Raw genomic sequence first — 18843 nt, forward strand, 5'->3', positions numbered from 1 at the left:
GTAAAACATTTATCTAACGTTTATTTACTGCGGCATTTAACAACAAAAGCGCTTGATAATAACAACAAATCAACGCGACACAGTTACTAAAAATAGTAATATTACCTCAAACCAGTGACCTCAAAAGCATTCTGAAAGAGTAAAACGAATCTGCAAAAAGATCAGCTTGAAAGCAAAAAATAGTTGTAGAGCAATATCAAAGTTAATCAAAGTTGCATGATTATTTTGTAAATTATGGAATGCATTAACATAACAAACATGAGAGCCAACGATAAAAGAACTCGACGAAGAAAGAAGTCATTTACAGAAGCATTAAAAGAAAAGTACTGTGCGGAGAATGAACCAACGTTTGATTTCATAATAATAAGTCCCAAGCGAAGAAATAATACGACTGCAGAATTGGGCCATTTGCAAACAGTGGTAAGACAATTTACTATTTTTGTTCTAATTCTAGATCTACATCTAGATTTAGATCCATCTTGATTTAAATATATAGAGTTCTAGTACAATATCGAATCTAGAAATTTTATTAAATTATTATAATGATTGTGTAATTATGTAGATTTAAATCTCTACTCTAGAGTATTAACTACTCGGGGCTACAAATAAATGCATTCAAGAAATGACGGAGAGTCTAGACAGAGAGGCCCAATTATTGTAACGCTTGAAATTAAGAACTTCTGTTCATGATGTAGGTTGTCAACAACTTGTCATCTTTCTGCTAGTCTGTGTGTTTATATAAAAAGATAAAAAGGATTGAATCTGATTGATAGATTAAATGCAATTGCAATAAGCAACAGATAAGAACTCTGACATTTTCATCTGTTAGGCCAATGCCTGTGGGACTGAGGATTCGACCTGAAAAAGGAAGTTTGTGTCCTTTTGCAAGATATCTCAATATTAATTTTTATAGATTTTATATAAAAATTAAAGATATCTATTAGTTTAAATCCAGTCTCATTAGTATGCACTACTCAACAAAGCACTGGTTTGCCAAAGGAACTCTTGCCTATATAAGCTCCAAAATATCTCTCTCTCTCATTAATTTTGTGTCTCTCTGTCAAAGTATGGTCATTCCTAACATGTAGCCTATAAACCCAAGAGTCATTGTCCCGGCCATACAGTGTGCTTGTTGATGTTTCCTTAGCCCTATTGTTGTCTACTCTCTACAGCAGTGTTTCCCAAACTGTGTTTCACAGAACACTAGGGCTCTGAAAGTCTTGAATACGTGTTCCATGAACTATTGGAAAAAATAACAAGAATAACAAGTAGGCCTACACATGAATTATTCCAAAGTATATTCTAGATCTATCTAAATTAAAAATCTATATGTATATTTTTTTCTTTTTTTTTTTAAGAATACTACTTTTGCATGTGCCTTTGTATGATGTTATATGAGGAAGGGTATCTGGGAAAGACTTTTGTGATGCTTTTAGATGCTCAACAAAGACAAGTATCTCAGGATTTAAAATTCCAATGATCTCATGACTTTCAGCTCAGCAGCCAAAGGTCCCCTTAAGTTTTTGTATGACTCATCTCACAATGTTTTTCTTTGTCTTGGATCTTGAGGCCTTTTGAAAGTTTTATTGCTGTAAGAGAACATGACTGTGTGATTCTAAATATAAAATATACTAATCCTGTTCTTATTGTTTAATGTTGATGTCAGAGCTAAAAATAAATGTCTATTTAAAAATGACTTAGAGGAAATCAGTTCAAATTTTGACCTTTCACCTTAGCCTCTCAGGTTAATCCTTGTTGATGGAATGAAAAAAAAAGAATGGAAATGTACTATTAAAATAGGCTGAGTTAATCTTGGAGTAGTATTTTTTTTTTTTGTGTATGCATTTTCTTTATATTTTATCAGAGGTTATGATAAAGCTCAATACTCTGTCTTGCTTGTTATTTATTGCAACTTAATTGACCAAATCAGAACATACAATTAGTTATGGTAAAAAGTATAGTAACAAATAAGGGTTTCCTTTTAAAAGGAAGTAGTTTCTTTTTCCTTTTTGAAACAAAAAATACAAGAAAAACTATATCTCTATCTTTTGCTTGGATCCACAACTCATGTCCAGAGTTTCTGAAGTCTGCCTACTTCATTTTCAATCTGTTGATCTCACTCTCCCAAATCTTTTCTTAAGTGCTATGTGAGGCTGGGTGGCATGGCCACAGAAACATGGCTCTGTACTGTTTTGATTAGTAAAAGTAAAGTCCCCCTTTAAATCTGTATGGCAGATGATGTTAAGGTCATCTGTTTCTACTACCAACGGTTAACAAGCAGGGTTTCATGTGGCTAGCACAACAACCAACAGCCTTTACTTCCCCTCTACTAAAGTCAGGTACCCTTTAGAATTGGGTTGACTCAGGGGCACCCTAAAAATCCCAAAGTTCAAAATTCCAGTCTTCACAGAGATTCGAACAAGGTTTGGAAGCCAAGTGCTTAACCACTCAGCCACAGCGCCCCTGTTTTGATAGGGTTAAGGTTAATTTATTGTTTTTTGCTACAGTGATGCAGAATGTAATGAATGTAAGTGTGGGGCTGCACATAAAATCCCCATCCCCCTCAGACTGTATAAAGAAATACCATGGACTTCAAAAGTTTTAGCTATTTAATGTCCACTTTTTTTTTTACCTTTCAATCAAATAAAAGTAAATACAACTCTTAAGATTTAAAAAATAAAATTTAAAAAATTTAATTGGATAGATTAGAAGTTTGCCGTAACATTAATCCCATGTGAAATATTTCATTCCACAGGTTCTGAATGAAATGAATGTGACCAGAGCTGATATACCATGTCATGGACTAATGTCATTGTGTCCCAATATAGTTGACCTTGACCTGGCCAACAATCTGCTGGACAAATGGACTGAGCTCTTGGCCATCCTCAGTAACCTGCCCAAAGTCAAATATGTAAATGTCAGTCGCAACAGCCTTCGCTTGAATCCGGTAGGATATATTATTGTTTTGAAATGAATAATAAAATTCTACAAGTGTGTTTGTTACATATTGCAAAATACATTTAATCCTTATTAAAAATTCTCTTGAAACATAAAAATGCATAAAGTCAAGAATAAAATTAAGGCAATATTTTTTTTTCAGTATAACAACATTAACATAATAAAGAAAATATGATGCTATTTCAGTTTTTGATTAAAATTTCTTATAGGTAGCCAAAGAAATGTTACTATAGATATGTTATCAATTGCCCTTTGTCATAAATGTTCAACTTATAATTTTAATATTGTACAGTTAACACAAGAGGTTAAACTTTTTTTTTACTAGTTCAAAATGCTGGTTCTTAAATATATAGAATTTGTAGTATTATTAAAATGACTAATAGAAAAAAAAGTGTTTTATTCTTGTGATGCGATAATGAACACAATAACAGATTCTGATAATTTTATCTCAAGAATACACTAAAATCTGCTACTATCACTTTAAAGCAAATGAAGACCAGCTTTATATGTAAATATATATCTAAGGAAATCATAAACAAAATAGAGTTGATTGCAAATTTATTGGAAATTTCATTTGCAAAATTTCAGACAAAAGGATATGAAAATTATTTTGCCTTTAGATTAAAACTGAAGGTCACAAGTTTTCGTTTAGATGAAGACTTGATTTCTAGAATTCTAAGTAACCATTCTGTTTTCACTATCATATAAATTATACAATAGATAGCGTATTAAAATGAACAAATAAAAATTGTCTTGTTTACAAAATAGCATTTTAATAAGGTTTGAATGTAAATCCTGTTTTCAAACATTGTAATTTTATAGTGACAGATTATAGAGACTTAAGCTGTAGGGAAATATGTGGTTAAAATCCAAAAAAAAAAAAAGTAATGATAAATCTTTTTCTTCTTTTCAGGATGATCCTCTTCCAGAGTCAAATTTGTCAGTGGAAAATCTAGCCCTTAATGATACCGGTGTCTCCCTAGATGAAATAGCAAAGCTGTCATCAATTATGCCAATGCTGAAGGAGCTCCATTTATGTGGAAACAGTAAATTAGCCACTTTAATATCATCTTTTTAAACTAGCATAACTGAATAACATGGTAAAATAAATACTAGAAAATAGTATTGCTTCTTGATGACATAAAGAAATAGTATTGCTTCTTGATGACATAAAGAAATAGTATTGCTTCTTGATTACATAAAGAACTAGTGCTGCTTCTTGATTACATAAAGAAATAGTATAGCTTCTTGAGTTAGTCGCAAAGAAGAATTTTTAAATATTTACTTTTCAAACTTTTTTTTTTCTGTATTAACTCAACTCATCGGGTGTAGGTAGGATATGACCATAGATGAATTGGATTTTCAAGTTCAGTTTGTTTAGTTGAAGTGAATTGTAAAGTTTTATAAATCTCAATGAGCTATCATTACTTTAAAAAAAATTATTTAATTACAAGACATATTAAACTTAAATAGTTATAGTTATTATTTGATGGAGTGTGTGTGGTCAACATTACTCTTAAGTTAATCCTATTTTATTTCAGACTATGAGAACCTGTCAGATATTGATGAGAGAATACGACATGGTGCCTTCTCTTCCCTGGAATGCCTGAGACTTAACAATAATAGCCTCACAAGGTACTTTCAATCAGGTCATATGTGGGGCACTTTTGTGTGGGTTCTGGGAACAAAGTGAAGAGGTTTCTGCTTTTTCATGAATTGGGCACATGATGGAGTAATGTAGCAAGATGAAGCCATTGAATGAAATATATTGGCGAGATTTAGGAAAACTGCATGAGACATATTTTGATCATAACTGTCAGGTTTTGTTTGTGTTTATAATTAATGGACCCTGACAGTCTAATACATACACTAACATCTTGTAAGAACCAGTGAACAATTTTGTTAAACTTTGAATGCAATGATATATTTACAAAGCATGATGATTGACAATCAGAAACGTGTATTAAAAGCATATATCTATGAATCTCTATCAGTCTCTCAATAAACACTGTACAACATGACACAACCAACTCAAGAACTTGAAAATTCAGGCTCCAAATAACCTCATTCTTTATTATCTAAGAAATTAGCAGCCAATACTGTAAATTGGCAACAGGAAACACTGAGTGTACACATGCTTCACTGAAGATGACCATACTGCTCGACTAAACTCTGCTGGAGTCTCTGCATCATTCTGGACTAGACTAACTACATTGGCCTGTCAAGCTGTACTGAGCTCAAACTGATTGAATCATCTTGACCAGTAGCAGTAACACTCTCATTCTTTATATTGCATCCTTGAAGGCCTTCTTAAAAGTGATACATATCTTGGGTGAAGTCTAGTCATATCACTAGCTTAGAGACACAAAGTTCTTGCAACACTACCAAACAAAATATGGTGAGGAAATGAATGTGTAAACAGTAACAGTTTAATTATTCAAGCTCAACAAAACTGCTCTACAAAAAGGCCCCAAATACCAAAGAAAAACAAACATCTGCCAAAGTGGGGAAGAAACCCAACACAAATGGTAATGGAAATAATTGGCGTTTTCCCCAAGTATATTGGATGCTCATATATATATATATTAATCACACTCTGACAATAACTAAATTGGGTAGTTGGTAGATTAAAATGCTTTATTGTATTCTAAATATAATCTACATAAATATCACCATTTCTGTGTTAGTTAATGTGCACAAAAAGAGACCTATTTATGCAGGGAAATAGAAACATTCAGTGAATTTCTGTCAGGACAGAAAACTAAAAAGTAAAGTAGCAATAATACATTATACAGTGAATCAGCCAGGAAAGCCAATAATTAAGCAAAGCATACATTTCTAATTAACATGTATGACTAGAGTAACATAACACTTTTTTTGACAGAATGTCTGCAATTTATAAGACACAATTTAGGAAAAAATTACAGATTTGGTATTTTAACTAGTGTTTTACAATTTTTATGATAACTTTAATACGTTTTTAGTGATAATAATATCTTTTCCATAAAGTCCTTTCCAAAAATAATAACCTTTCCATAAAGTACCTGCACATGCAATTACACAATGTAGTAATAATAATAATAATCTTTATTATCCTTGAGGAAATTTGTCTTACAATTGTGCATTTCACATTGCATAAAGTTATAAGATAGCAAACAAATTCTATGATAGAAAATGAAATGAACATTTATACTACAGTTTCACCTAAATATTGCATGTGATGTTTACATGAGACAGTTGGATTTTATTCAATGATATAATGATATATTTGTGATTGTAAAATGTTACAATTGTAACCCAGTTTTTTTTAAAAATCGTTATAGCTTTCTTAAGAATGCTTTTCTTAAGTTGGTGTTCTGACTGGGTATAGTTATTGCCATTGATCGTACTAGCAGCATTTAGGATTTTATTAAGTTTATTGTTATTTCATTGAAATAACTAATTAACTTTAACTAGCTACATTAAATTAGCACATTTTTCATTCAGATTTTTTCTTAGAAACTTATGATCATACAAAATCTTATGTTAATATACATAATATTTTCTTAATTTTTCTCTATAACTTAAATCTAAATTAGGTAACATTTTTTTTATGAATTCAAAATGTTTACAATAACCTTTTTGTTTTTTTTTTCCAGTTGGTCTGAAGTTTGGAAACTCCGCCATCTGCCACACCTAAAGTTTCTTGTATTATCTGGCAACCCTATCAAAGATATTTTTTATGAATGTAGCTCACCATTAGAGCAAGATGGAAGGGGTCTTTCAGAGCAGAACAACACAATACTGAACATTCACAAGACTAGTAGTTTACCACAAGCTGATCTAAACAATAGTGAACCTGCAACTTCAAATGTGACACAAGATAAAGACTCCATGAAGTTTTCACACGCATTTTGTGGTCTCTCCTTACTAGACACAGCAAAAGAATGCGTTTCCTATCCACCATTCTTTTCAACTGAGGCATCAACAAATGATGATGTTGCAGAAGAGGCTGATGTTTTTGATGATGTTGAGGACTGCAAATTTCTTGATTCCAGACAATCTGACTCAGATGACATCAGTGACAAAGATCGAACCGACAGTGACAGTGATGATGCTTTGCCTCACATGTTTGACAGTGACTTCTCTGCCAACAATTCTAATGTCAGCAAAAGCAAAGCTATTGCCTTTGCAGTAAACAGTGGTTTTGACTTTAGGATGTCATCTTATAGCACTTCTGATTCTTCTAAAAATTCATCAACTAGCATTCATAGGCCAGTGCAAGACTTGAATTCTAAACCAGATTTTGAGCAAAATACAAGTGACAAAAACAATCATTCATTGATTTCTGTAGAAAATATTCAAAATGCTTCTTCTGAATTTAATGTTTCCATCCAGCCTCATCATCCTCTTGTTACCAGTAAAGGCTTTGATGCCAATGAAATTAAAACCTTACTTTGTCGCACCTTACAGGACCAGAAAATGTCAAACATCATGCAGGATTTCACTGCAGATTCTTTCACACCACGAGCTGTTCTTCTGAATGATGAGAGTTTCATGCTTGCACCCCTTGATGGGGATAGAGCCCTTGATTCTAAAGTCCAGCGTTGTTTATTCAGAGATGCGCCTGAATGCAATGAACATTCAGACCAACCGAAATGCCTTAGGCATTGTTATGATTGCATCGACTCACTACGCCCCCACAATTATTCTGAAAGTGACTCATGCTCTGACATTGAATCTGAACAACAAAAGTATAAACATGCTAATCACCTAACTGAATGCTTGTATGCTTGCGCCTTTGATAAAAAAGGGACTTCTGAAAATGTTTCACAGCATTCCTGTTCTTGCTCACATCAGCTTCAACAGACGAGCAGTGTTGACAGCTCTGACTTGACCCCGCCACAACAGAAAAATGGTAATCAAAAACAGATTCCTTGTAATCATGGTAACACTGTTTGCCAACAAAGCATTAGTTCTGGTGGCGCTGTACATTCTACAGAAACACAAGGGACACCTTCAACAGCTGTCACAACTGCTGTGAGTTGTGCAGAGACAAAAAAATGTCCGAAGCCATTTGAGAATCTACAAATACTGTGCCTAAGCAATGCAGAACTGTCCCACCACAATCACCTGAAGCCATTTATGCTGTTTCCCAAGTTGACCAACCTGAGGTTAAAGGTCAGTAAGCATAATTATTTACGGACTATGTGTGAAGGCTAATGGTTTTTGTATCCCTTTTTTGTGTGAATTTTTATGTTGCAATCTCTCACTTGGAGGTGCAATGGCTCAGTGGTAAAGCGGTTGGTTTCCTAACCGGAGCGCTCGAAGTTTAAATCCTGGTGAAGACTGGGATTTTAAATTTTGGGATCTTTAGGGCCCTTCCGAGTCCATCCGGTTCTAATGGGTACCTAACTTTAGTTGGGAAAAAGTAAAGTTGGTTGGTCGTTGGTCATCACCCCCCTTTTTGAAAAAGGAGAAAAATCTGACCCAGGAAACTACAGACTAGTATCATTAACCAGCATCACATGTAAAATCCTAGAACACATAATATGTAGTAACATCATAAACCACTTAGGCATTGTTCTCACCCCATACCAACATGGCTTTAGGAAATTTAGATCATGTGAAACACAACTAATAGGACTAATTGATGATTTTTCAAAAGGTTTAGATAATAGTGAGCAAATAGATGCTATCTTACTAGATTTTTTCAAGGCTTTTGACAAAGTTCACCATCATAGTTTGTTTAAAAGATCAAAATATTTTGGCATTGATTTCCATTGCATCAAGAATTTTCTGATAGGGAGAGAACAAACAATAATAAATGGCTCTAAATCAACACCAATAACAGTTTACTCAGGTGTACCTCAAGGAACAGTCTTAGTTCCACTACTATTTTTATTTTACATAAATGATTTACAAAACTGCATTAGTTCAGGAACAAAAGTCAGATTATTTGCAGACAATTGCATAATATATAGAACAATAAAAACAATACAAGAAACAGAAATTTTACAAAGAGAATTAAAGGAATTACAAAAAATGGGAATCAAATTGGAGCATGTCTATCCACCCAGAAAAATGTCAGTTATTAAGAGTAACAAAAACATTAAAGCAAATAAATTCCACTTTTTTCATTCATGGTAAACCAGTAACACAGACTAAAAACGCAAAATACCTATGTGCTATAATAAATGAAAAACTATCATGGAATCCCCATATTGATGAAACTATCAAAAAATCAAACAAAGCATTCAAAGAAATTTTTTTGAATCAAATATGAACATAAAACTAAAATGTTTTTAACCTTGGTTAGGTCAATAATAGAATATGCATCCTCTGTTTGGGACCCCTCAACTCAAGAAAACATTAAGGAACTGAAACAAACACAAAATAGAGCAGTGAGATTCATAACAAATGAATATTCACATTTGACTAGAGTAACACCTTTAGTAAAATCACTAAATTTAGAAAGCCTTCAGGATAGAAGACTCAAAAGTAAAGTAGCAATTATAGATAAAACACTGAACCATAAACTTCAAATACAAAAACAAAATCTAATAAAATACTCAGAAAGACACAAAGGTAAAGGCACATTCTGCGTTCCATATGCTAGGACAAATTTGTACAAATGCTCCTTCTTCCCTAGTGCTATTAGAGCATGGAATGGATTGCCTGAACCAGCCAGGAAAACCAGTGACTTGGCAGAATTTAAGTCATTGGTTAACATGCATGACATGAAGGATATTATCATCTTCTTTTTTGAAGTAACATATTTATTTTATAGATTTAAAACAATGCCCCATTAATTTGTAGATTAAGCTAATTTATAGCTGAGTTTTAGTAGAGCCATTTGCTGTTAACTTGAAGATTTCAGGTAGATATCTTCTGTTGGGTCACTTTATTTCTTATGTTTCTCATGGGAAAAGTATCACAGCAGCTTGGCTGATTGTACTTGTGATTTAAATCTAATGAAAACATTTCAGGTAGAGCTCCTTATTCTATTATTAATAGATTATAGTATGAACAAATAAAGTTTATGGTTTAAAAGCACAGAAAGAAATTTACATTCTGCCTAGAAAATTATATTCTATTTCCATATCACCCTTCATATAGCCACTGAATACATGTTTCACTGTCAAAACCATTTACTATTACTCTCAGACTTTCAAAAATGTGTGTTTGTTGGTGCTCATTGAATATTGTTGCACATTGTTGTATTTACTTTAAAACAATTGTGTATGTATGTGTGAACTCATTATATATATATATATATATCTTTAATTTTTTTTAACATATTAGAACAATCCTTTATACTCAAGTGTCAGTGGTGAAGACAGGAGGAAACTGTACATTGCTAGGTAAGTTTTGAAGCTGTTAACATTTGAGAATGTTTTTGTCATTAAAAAGCTTTTTTTTTTTCGTATTGCCTCTCTAACTTGTTTTTAAAGACCTTAAAACCTCAATGGTTAACACCTTACTGCAATAGTTTGTAGCCAGTGTCATGACTTTCTGCTATATTTTGATGTTAAAAAACAAGAGTAAAGTTCCCCTTTAAGACCTTGTGGTAATTTGTTTCTTTGGCCTACGGTTAACGAGGGTGTCCTGTGGCCAGCAGAACCACCAACGCCTTCACTTTTCCCCAACTAATGTCAGGTACCCAATAGAGATCAGCTGGGCGGACTCAGAGGCACCCAAAAATACCAAATTTAAATTTCCAGTCTTCACCAAAATTTGAACCCGGGACCCCTGGACCCCAAATTATTGCAAATTCCTAGCTACGCCCCTGGTTCGAACCCTGCTGGATGCCCTCCTTTTCTCATTGTGCAGGAGTTTTGGGCTAGGATGTTACAGTCTTCATTTCTGAAGCAATGTCCAAAACTTAATAACAAACAAATACCCAATAACAGGTGTCTGAAAAGTTGCTGTGCAGTGACAGAAAACAAACTTTTTGATGTACTTTTAAAAAAAATTATATCTGTACTGTAGTGCAGATTTTAATACATACCTAACACTTAGCAATCTACAGTCAATGTTAAAAACTTTTAAGTAAGTTATTGTTCTGTTAATGTTACAGATGTTAATGTTACAGACAAGGAGTGTCTACCATTACAACAAAAACTTACCTAAACATTCTTTACTACACGCCCCTTTATTATCTTATTGTGCTTCTCAATATAACATTTTTTTTTTTTAGAATCATTTTATAATATACCGGTACACTTCATTTCAGCTTGCCGACAGTAAACATACTGAATGGAAGTGAGATTTCAAGCATGGAAAGAGAAAAGGCAGAAAGACATTATCTCAGGTACTATATGGACAAGCTGGAGAAACCAGATTTCTATCACACTCTGGTGAAAAAACATGGTGAGTTATCAAAGTGTTTCAGAATTTTCACCAGTAGTTAGTTCCATTACTCACTGAAACACTGAAATTCTTATTTACCATTTTCTAAATGTTAATAGACATTTTGGATTAATACATATGCATAAAAAATTTTAAAAACAAAATTCATCAAGTATGAAGTGTTTGGGACAATGGTCAACAAAATAATAAAACATATGATAGATTGAATACATGTATTTGTAAAGTGATTATGATTACCTTTACATCAGGGTAAATAACTCTTTCATTAATTTTTCAAAAAAATCAAAATGCTTCTTCATTCATATCTCAATAAATATAATTTACAAATTAATTTATAAATGAAATTTCATGCTAATAAAGTTTTTTAAAACAATGTTTAATTCTGTAAGAAAGAAAAATACAAACACGGCTCCAGTTTGACTTTATGTTGACTGGGAGAAATGGGCTCAGTTGACTTCCCTTTCGAGCTCATGAGCCATCATCTAAACTAAAGCACCAACAAAATAAATCCTCTAAAATAATTTAAACCAAATTTATCATCCTAAGCTGTAATATATATTCAGCACTTAATTCTAGCAAAATCCAAAAAGTGAATGTCTTGTGGAATAGCATAAAAATGTTTCTTGCAAACATGAAAAATTAAAAATCAGCTAATCAATCATCAAATAAACAACAACAGAAAATGAAATGCTTTTTTGTGAGACATATTTAGCAGTTTCACATTTAGCACGGATTTTGAAGAAACGTTTGAATGCAGGGGAAATTTATGATTAATGACAAATATAATATTTGAAATATTTGATCAGTAACTATAGTCACATAATAGCATATCTTGGAAAGTATGTTTATAACTTCAAAATTTTAAATGCTATAAAATATTTCATGAGCAGTTCGTATGGATAATAGATACACAAATACTGCAGCCTCAGTTTAATATCAGAGATGGAATGTTTTAGTTTAATTTCAGTTTTGAATTTTTGGCACATCCGCACAATTCAGGTCATGTCGTTCCCATAATCCCTCAATGGTTATTTCCCTATCTAGATCAAGTGTTAAGATTTACACAACTGAAGTATTAAAAATAAGGTCCACTCACAGCTCAAATAGTAAATATTTTAGTAATCTAATAAAAATCTGTTGTAAATATGTATATACTTATAAATACTTTTTTGCCTGATCTCAGGTAAAATTTTAGTAGTCAACCCCACCTCCCGGATAAAGCCCACTATTTCCCATGATCAACATAATCAAACAGTGTTTTGAGTTTGTCTTTTCTTAGACATTCCAATATATACTTTTTGTAAACTTTTTATCTGATTAATTATATTGTAATAACTGAAGTGAGGCAACTCAACGAGACACATATATGTTTATTTACACGACATCACTTGTACACAGACCAACATCTATCTTAGGCACAGTCTCTCCATATTGGCTCTCTACTTGGGCAGAAATCGTTCTCTTCTTCTAATGTTGACATCCTTTCCAGTCTATTCTATAACAGTGTGCACCTCTGTACTAGCCTGGATGGCGGTGCGCATGGCAGAGTTATAACAATATGTTTGAGTATTTATGCTTAAAATAGTAATTGATGAAAAGAAGAAATAGCACATCACATTTGACTTATTAGTTTCTGTTGAATCATTTTGGATTCTCTTTTGAAATGTAACTTTGTAAATGTTCTCACCAATGAATGCTGTATCACACCAGGTCCTCCCGTGAAACTAGTGGACATAGATCTCAGTGCTGGCTATCAAGAGTGGGCCACCCTGAAGTTTATATGTGATGGGGCTGTAAAGTTCACCCGCAGGATTCACCTGGTAGACCCTGTCTCAAGGCTCAGGAACCTCATTGCTGCACAACTTGCATTGCCAAAAAGGTTGTTTACAGTTTTGATTTTGTATGCTTTCATGACAAATTAAAAAAAAAAAAAAAAAAATCACACAGGAAGACGCGCAGTTATCAAACTTTTTTCACCTTTGAGAATAAAGAAATTTTGTCATTGAAGACTGGATGTAGCATATATTTAGTTATTTTCAATTACTCACCCATTAAGTCTGATCACTAGAAGCACTTCAAAATTAGATTACCTGTACTTTTTTTCCTTCTCCAATTCCTGCTAAAGTACTTATAATTTAAAAGTGTTGAGCAGTGAAAAGAAGCCACCAATCCTTTTTTTAGCTATCTTGTCATGAAAAAAGGAAAAACACATCTAAATATTATTTTAATTAATTTTACCCACTAGCTATAGCTTGGCTCATTTAAAATCATTTCACCCATAAGTTGACAGCCTCAAATAACTTAGTTATTGTATTGCCAGAGTATATTACTCTTTATTAATGAAGTAAACATTTTTGGTGGATAGACAGGATACGAAACTCTTTATGTGTTTTTGTTTATTTTACCTTTACCTATCCCTTAGTCTATTGGACCATTGGGGCACCATGCAAGATTTGTCGACCCTCTTTCTCCATTCCTCTCTGTCTTATGCTTTAGTTAGAACCTCTTTCAATGGCAGGCCCGTCCATTCTTTTATGCTGTCTTCCCATTGCTTTCTCTGTCTGCCTCTTCTTCTTTTTCCTGGTACTGTTCCCTGAAGGAAGGTCTTTGCGAGCCATGAAGACCTTGTAATATGGCCATAGATTTTAAGCTTGCATTTTTTTATGATAGTTAGCAGGTCATCATGGGGTCCAATCGCTGCAGTAACCCTGTCTTTAATCCCATGATTTGTGATGCGGTCTTTAAATGTGATACCTAGGATCCTTCTGTAGCATCTTTGTGTTTATAGGTCAACTAATTGACAATTTTTTACACATGCTCTGTCTCTGTCACTCTACTGAAACAGCTGGTTTTAAAATAAGTTTTTTGTTGAATGCAGGTGTTTTGTGCTATACCATCATGCCTGTGGGCCAAGTCACCCAGAGTCTGAGAGGGAGTTGACGGAACTGCGATGTGAGTCACTCCCGATGTCCAGGTTTGATTTTGCTGAAGGTGATGAGATCCACATTGATGTCCGTGGGTAACTCTAAGAGTGGACAATGGTAACTTGATCTGCATATGCAGACAGGAAAGCCTTGCGGCACCAGATTTTTATGTGACCTGCACTTGGTTATAGGTTGAACTATTATCAGATCTGTTGGTCAGTTTTGTTCGGTTAAAAACAGTATGTTCGTGCATTTATCTTTTTATTGATGATGCAGATTTAGCTGGATTTAGGTTTTAGGTTTTGTTTGCACTCATGTAAATATATATATGTCAGTATGGCATTTAGTTTTTTTACATTAATACCAATGCAGAAGAACCAACCTAAAGATTTTGTATTCTGTGTGTGGTAGATTTGTAGTTTAACACTGAGTGCTGCCTTCTTTACTGGCAACTAACACAATGGTTAAACATTCTTTATATTCATTGTCCACATTGACATTTTTGTGAATATGTATATACTAGTTGGCTCATGTTGAACATTTCATCACTAATGCATAATGTGATAGGGAGTGGAGAGGTTAATGCTTAATCCTCACTTGCCTTTAAACATACTTTTTGTTCCACACTCTTTTCATTCTCTCTTAAAATAAAATATCATGTTTACTGTATAGTACTGTAACAGGGAAAGTTCATTTGACACCAAGTCCTACATGATTACTGAAAAAGGTTTTAAAAGCAAAATAAAAATTCATGATCAAAGTCTTCAGAAAAATAGAAAATTGCTAGGAGCTGTTTTTTTTTTTTAATTATAGGAAGTGTTTAAAAAATCTTTCCCAAAATATTCTGAAACAAAAAAACAACAACAAATCCTGTAAGTTTAACAGTACTTACCTATCATATTTTATTTTGTCATCCTATTTGTGCCACATGTTAAAACTTTTATAAAAGAATCCATATTTTGGCTGTCATTGAAATTGATCTATTTTTTTTTTTTTTTGTTGAGAATGTGAATAACTGTGATCTCACTCTGTTGTAAAACATTAGTGCTATTGATGGGATGATCAACTTCAAAAGAAAATGTTCCTTATGAGTGGAAGTGTCAGTGTATCATCTATCTCATGATACTTTACTCTCCAGTGGCTGCTTATTCTGGTTATTCATGGCAGCCAAATATTATTTGTTTCAATGTGTGACTTCTTTTTCCTACAATTCTGGGATCACATTTAAAAAAAAAATCTTTGAACTGTTGATCTTCTCTGGGCATACTGGGAGGCTAGTGGGGGAGGGAAATGCATGGTTTGAAATCATGTATGTGCTCAGAAACTCAGGAAAAGCAGGGTTTAGTCAAAGTCTTGAAATTGGTATGTAAGTTCTCAGAAAATCAGGAAAAGCAGGGTTTAGTCAAGCCTTGAAATTGGTATGTAGGTTCTCAGGAAAAGCAGGGTTTAGTCAAAGTCTTGAAATTGGTATGTAGGTTCTCAGGAAAAGCAGGGTTTAGTCAAAGTCTTGAAATTGGTATGTAGGTTCTCAGGAAAAGCAGGGTTTAGTCAAAGTCTTGAAATTGGTATGTAGGTTCTCAGGAAAAGCAGGGTTTAGTCAAAGTCTTGAAATTGGTATGTAGGTTCTCAGGAAAAGCTGGGTTTAGTCAAAGTCTTGAAATTGGTATGTAGGTTCTCAGGAAAAGCAGGGTTTAGTCAAAGTCTTGAAATTGGTATGTAGGTTCTCAGGAAAAGCAGGGTTTAGTCAAGTCTTGAAATTGGTATGAAGGTTGTCAGGAAAAGCAGGGTTTAGTCAAAGTCTTGAAATTGGTATGTAGGTTCTCAGGAAAAGCAGGGTTTAGTCAAAGTCTTGAAATTGGTATGTAGGTTCTCAGGCAAAGCAGGGTTTAGTCAAGTCTTGAAATTGGTATGAAGGTTCTCAGAAACTCAGGAAAAGCAGGATTTAGTCAATTCTTGAAATTGGTATGAAGGTTCTCAGAAGCTTTTCACTCAGGCTCTCTTGTTTGTTCTATTTGTTGTATATCTCTTTCAACTGTTGCTGTAACTGAGTCTATAGTACACTTTACAAGTTTCACTACATAAGTCTGCAATATGTTATTTAAAGGAAAATGTGTTCAGTCAATTTTACATCAAACTTTATTCCCTGCACATGTAAAGGACTTGTTGCATTGAAATGTGATTTAACCAGTTTCCACTTCCCATTCTAGGGACAAACAGCATGTTTATAGAACTATGAATTCAGTTTGGCTGTAATGGGTTAACATTAGAAAACATGACAAAATGGAAACATTATAAATATGTATCCACAAACGTAATAATTTGTATGCACAGATTTTGAGAATTTATTATACATAAAATATTGGTGAGTATATAGTATGTATTCAGATATGAAATTGTATTTTGATTTTTATAAAATAGTTAATATACAATTGTAAATTGCTTATATTTTGCTAAGTCCTAGTTATTTAGGAAAGACATTTTTTTATACTGTTGTGAAGATTATTTTGATGTTATTTAGTTTTACATTGACATTATGATTTGAATCTATCTGGTTGCTTTCGTTGGTTGAGATTACAACCAAACTTATTAAAAACATTTACAGGCCAGATTTTTTTTTGTTGCTTTTTGTTATTGGTTGTTTGTTGTGTGTATTTATGGCTCCTTGTGTCTAGGAAGATAAACGATGCGCCCAGATGAAGCACTGGTTTCAGGTTTTTATTGAGACAGGGCAGAATCTAGTGTGACGTATCAATCTGATTCTGGAGTGGCTAAGTTTGCCACAGTTCGTGCATGTGAATGCATCTGTTTTAGGGCTAGCCGATAGGGCAGCTTTCTTTTTATTTCTCTTGGTTAAAGCCTCTTTGCTCTTGGCAAGATTTGAACCAGCCCGCACAGTCTCTCTCTTTGCTGTCCGATCTTGTGGTATTTCCCTCCACATAATTTCATTGATGTCTGATTGTGTGTAGTTATGCAATGTAGATTGCCGCCAGGATTGTCCCAGGTTTTAATACGCCCGCAGGAGCAGTGCCGTCTCAAGAGATTTGGGGGCCTGGGGAGGGGCCCCTGCAATTTGACATTCGACACCATGACATGAGATAATGTTCTTATATACAAGCTAGTGTGTGCAACACATGGGCACTAATTAACATTACAACACGAATAGCTAGATAACATGGCATTGGCTTAATATTTAATGTAAAAGAAAGTAAATAAATTCAGACACTCAAGTGATGATCCAGGGAAATTTCAATTATGGACCCCCTCTCCCTCCACCCTAGCTACGCCACTGCGCAGGAGATTTATGACTCTGGTGTAATCCTATATAATTATAAATAATTTTCCAAAAGACTTCACGACGTTTTATGATCAATTAATAAATATTAATCTAAAAGCTGTGTTTAAGAACGTATATCAGAGGCTTCTTTTAATTTCATTACAGTTTCAAAGCCTATTTCTGACTTAATTGAAACGTATCTGTTGATAATAAGGTCTAAGATAAAGAAGATAAAAAATGAGTGCAGTGACTCACTTGACCAAACAGGCCCAGTTGCCACTTGCATATTTTGCCAAATAAACTTTTCTTTGGGCCTCAATGTGTGCCCTGCGACCTTAATGAAATCTCTCCAGCTGTCTTTGGCAGATCCCAGCTTTACTCCAACAAGGGCCAAAAAGCGACTTTATAGCGCTTCTCACTGGGGAGGGGGTCTCTGTTACGCCGCCCTCCTTTAAACAAAAGGTCGGTGTTAAAAAGTTGTACAAATGACTGTACTTCTATTTCTTTGTGATATTTTCTGTCTAACACAAATTTTTTTGTAGAATTAACAAAAAATAGATTCTAAGATGCTAAACAGCTATGTAAAATTGCCATTCATAGGTAAGTATAGTTGTCATGCCTTCGAACGATGATAGCTTTGTGCATACTTTCATTTTCTAGTTGACCAGAGAGACCAGGGTCTCTAGCTTTCTTACCTTAGTGCAGCGTCTGGATGTAAAACGCGCCCTGAGCCTGCTGTGGGCTATGGTAATACCAAGTACGTTGCAAGTATTGCGGGTGTAAGAACATCCCGCTGACATAAAAGAGAGCACCTGGTTACAAGTGGCTTCATAACGAGACAGCTGGAGGTCACTCACAAAGGCCGCGGGATACACATTTGAGACCAAAAGGAAATCCGCTGCCGAGGACGTAGATGTCGAAAAGAAAATCTTAATCGACCACCGGCGACAATGGTTATGCTTGCCCTGGAAATGGCAAAATATGTAGGTCACAGCTGGGGCTGCGTAGCCACGAAAAGTACTGCATTCTTTTTTGAAGTAGCGTCTGTATCATATAAGATAAGATAAGATTTCTCATTAATATTTGGACTCGAAGACAAGCCTTATTATTATTAGATTTTGTTCAAAATACCATTTTATATTATTACTAAAGTCTGCTATATTTATTTCATTTGATCTCAGGCTGATTTTGTCCACATTGTAATAAAAGTTATACTTAGAATTGTTCACAAAGAAGTTATTGAAGTTATTTCAAGTTTGACAAGTAAGATATAATACGCCTACAGCGGTTTAGTTGTCTACCAGCAGATTGGTGCTACAAGTCAGCGGCCGTCAA

The 18843-nt window shown here is 33.9% G+C and overlaps 1 protein-coding gene across 2 annotated transcripts; it reads left to right on the forward strand.

The window, feature by feature from the left end:
• Nucleotides 1-81: 81 nt before the first annotated feature.
• Nucleotides 82-16838, forward strand: LOC106051230 (uncharacterized). Of its 2 annotated transcripts, XR_008775702.1 has the most exons (10): nucleotides 82-420; nucleotides 2756-2947; nucleotides 3872-4004; nucleotides 4500-4593; nucleotides 6597-8118; nucleotides 10243-10301; nucleotides 11174-11310; nucleotides 13021-13189; nucleotides 14189-15604; nucleotides 15661-16838. XR_008775702.1 is itself a non-coding variant. In XM_056016062.1 (9 exons), the coding sequence occupies exons 1-9, from the start codon at nucleotides 235-237 to the stop codon at nucleotides 14331-14333; spliced, it is 2637 nt and encodes an 878-aa protein (XP_055872037.1). In that variant the 5' UTR covers nucleotides 82-234; the 3' UTR covers nucleotides 14334-16838. The 2 variants fall into 2 exon arrangements, 1 of the variants encoding a protein (XP_055872037.1); XM_056016062.1 differs by having other exon boundaries at nucleotides 14189-16838.
• The last annotated feature ends 2005 nt before the right edge of the window (nucleotides 16839-18843 follow it).

This window comes from Biomphalaria glabrata, chromosome 17 (assembly GCF_947242115.1).
Source record: "Biomphalaria glabrata chromosome 17, xgBioGlab47.1, whole genome shotgun sequence".
NCBI classification, from domain to species: domain Eukaryota; kingdom Metazoa; phylum Mollusca; class Gastropoda; family Planorbidae; genus Biomphalaria; species Biomphalaria glabrata.